The sequence below is a fragment of the Crocodylus porosus genome, unplaced genomic scaffold (genome assembly GCF_001723895.1).
Source record: "Crocodylus porosus isolate Cpor-Errol unplaced genomic scaffold, CroPor_comp1, whole genome shotgun sequence".
Classification (NCBI taxonomy): Eukaryota; Metazoa; Chordata; order Crocodylia; family Crocodylidae; genus Crocodylus; species Crocodylus porosus.
Genome location: NW_017728909.1, coordinates 33,977,700 through 33,979,583, shown reverse-complemented (window position 1 = coordinate 33,979,583; position 1,884 = coordinate 33,977,700). Strand labels below are relative to the sequence as shown.

The 1,884-nt window shown below is 45.3% G+C and overlaps 1 protein-coding gene across 1 annotated transcript in view; it reads right to left on the bottom strand.

Annotated features, from left to right (window-relative positions):
- Positions 1–1,878, bottom strand: part of ITGA1 (integrin subunit alpha 1) — a 125,427-nt gene extending 123,549 nt beyond the window's left edge. The window contains exon 1 of the mRNA XM_019532041.1: positions 1,738–1,878. Coding sequence (XP_019387586.1) covers positions 1,738–1,801 — 64 coding nt within the window. The 5' untranslated portion in view covers positions 1,802–1,878. The remainder of the gene's footprint in view (positions 1–1,737) is intronic.
- Positions 1,879–1,884: the final 6 nt, after the last annotated feature.

The following is a 1,884-nucleotide window of genomic DNA, read 5'->3' as shown; positions in this document are numbered from 1 at the left end:
AGGAAAGAGCACCGGGGTCAGATGACCCCGGCAAGGTGCTCATCTAACTTCCTTTTAAAAATCCCCAGGCTAGGAGCCTGCACCACTTCCCCCTATCATGTTCTCTTTTCTAGACCAGCAAAACCTTTTCTCAAAGCTTATGTTTCCTAAAACTCTTACTGTTTTTGTTGTTCTCCTCAAGACTCTCTCCAATTTATCAACAGCTTTCTGAAAGCGTAGTGCCCAAAAGAGTATACCATACTTAGCTGAAGCCTCTTTAGCACTGAGCACAGCAGAGTATCTCCCATATATTGACTACTAAGCTTCCATTAATACCTCCCAGAACGAGATTTGTCTTTTTTTGCAACAGCATCACATTGCTGATTCACGTTTACACTATGATCCACTATAATCCATAGATCTTTCTCTGCCATACAGCTAGTTATTCTCAAATTTTGTATTTATGCATTTTGATCTCTCCTTAAGTATAGCACTTGTACTTATTCAGTTTTATCTTGCTGATTTCAGAACACGTCTCCAATTTGTTAAGATCATTTTGAACCTTGCTCTTGTCCCCTGGAGGACATGCCACTCCTCCTAGCTTAATGTCATCTATAATTTTGACAAATACACTCTCTCTACTCCATCATGCAAAGCATTAAATAAAATCTGGAATAGAACCAACCAGACCTTGTTTCCTGTTTGAAATGCCCTCTCTTTCTTCTCTTTATTCCTTGTTGCTGAATTATTTGTAGTTGAAACAAATGTTAATTTTATGGGAAAGGAGTCTGAAAGTGGTTGCAATTGTTGTATACCATCCCTTTAAAAAGAAGTACCAGCATAACTCCCACAAAAGCAGGTACTGACATTTGGAAGAGGATCACATAATAACATTTTAGAAAATATAGTAACAACAAGAGGAAGGTAATGTAAATCTACAAAGCACTTCCTGTGAACCGCCTAGTAAACCTACATTACTCCAACAGACCATGTCTCCACATGAGTCTCACCTGTTCTTTCCTCTAGAACACTCTTAAAGTATGGAAAAAAGACTACAAAACACTTCATGTACTATATCTTGTTTTTCCCTGCTCCCTGCTCCATATATTTTGATGATTCCTGTGTCCTTATTTATTATTTAATTTCAGACATTCTCAGACTTTAGGCTGGCCCAGAACCAGTCAGAAAATGGTACCCAAGGGTGCCAGACTTCAGCACTTACAAATGTTTGCACTTCCTTAGCCCCTTTCTATTTCCTTGAGTCTCGATTCTACAAAATACACATACTTCAGCACAACTCCAACCCACACGATTTACTGTCCATATTTGCATGGCTTTGTTTTGCCAAAGCAGCAACCCCCTCACCCCCAAGAGCAGAACATCCTTAAATGGAAATGGGCAGCCCTATCCCCAGACAAACTCCTCTCTCCTATCTTACTCCAGAGCAGCTAACATCCCCCTGCACAGCCTGCAAGATCAGAAAGCAAAGGGGAGACACTTCCCATGAATGTTACTACCCACATTTCCCCTCCAGCCACTTTTAATATCAGTATTTCCTTGCCCCTATCCATCCCGCTCTTGCACCCTAGTGTCCGAGTCACTCAGTGAGGAAGAAGTCCTGCTCCAGAGCTGTCCCAGACAGGGGCACTGCGAGAAGCGGGAGGTTTCCAGGGGCCCAGGAGGGCAGATGTCATTCCCAGAGCAGCATCTCCCTGACAGATCGGGGCATGGGAGGAGAGACAAAGGATGTTTGCTCACCTGTCAGGGTCCAGCACGAGGCGGCGACGCCCGGGTTTCTGCCGCGGAAGGGCCGGGAGCCCATGGCTGCAGGGGAGCGCGCGGGACAGCGGAGCGCCGGGCGCGCCTGCTCCCGGCGCCGGCCCAGGGAGCGCAGCTCGGGGCGCT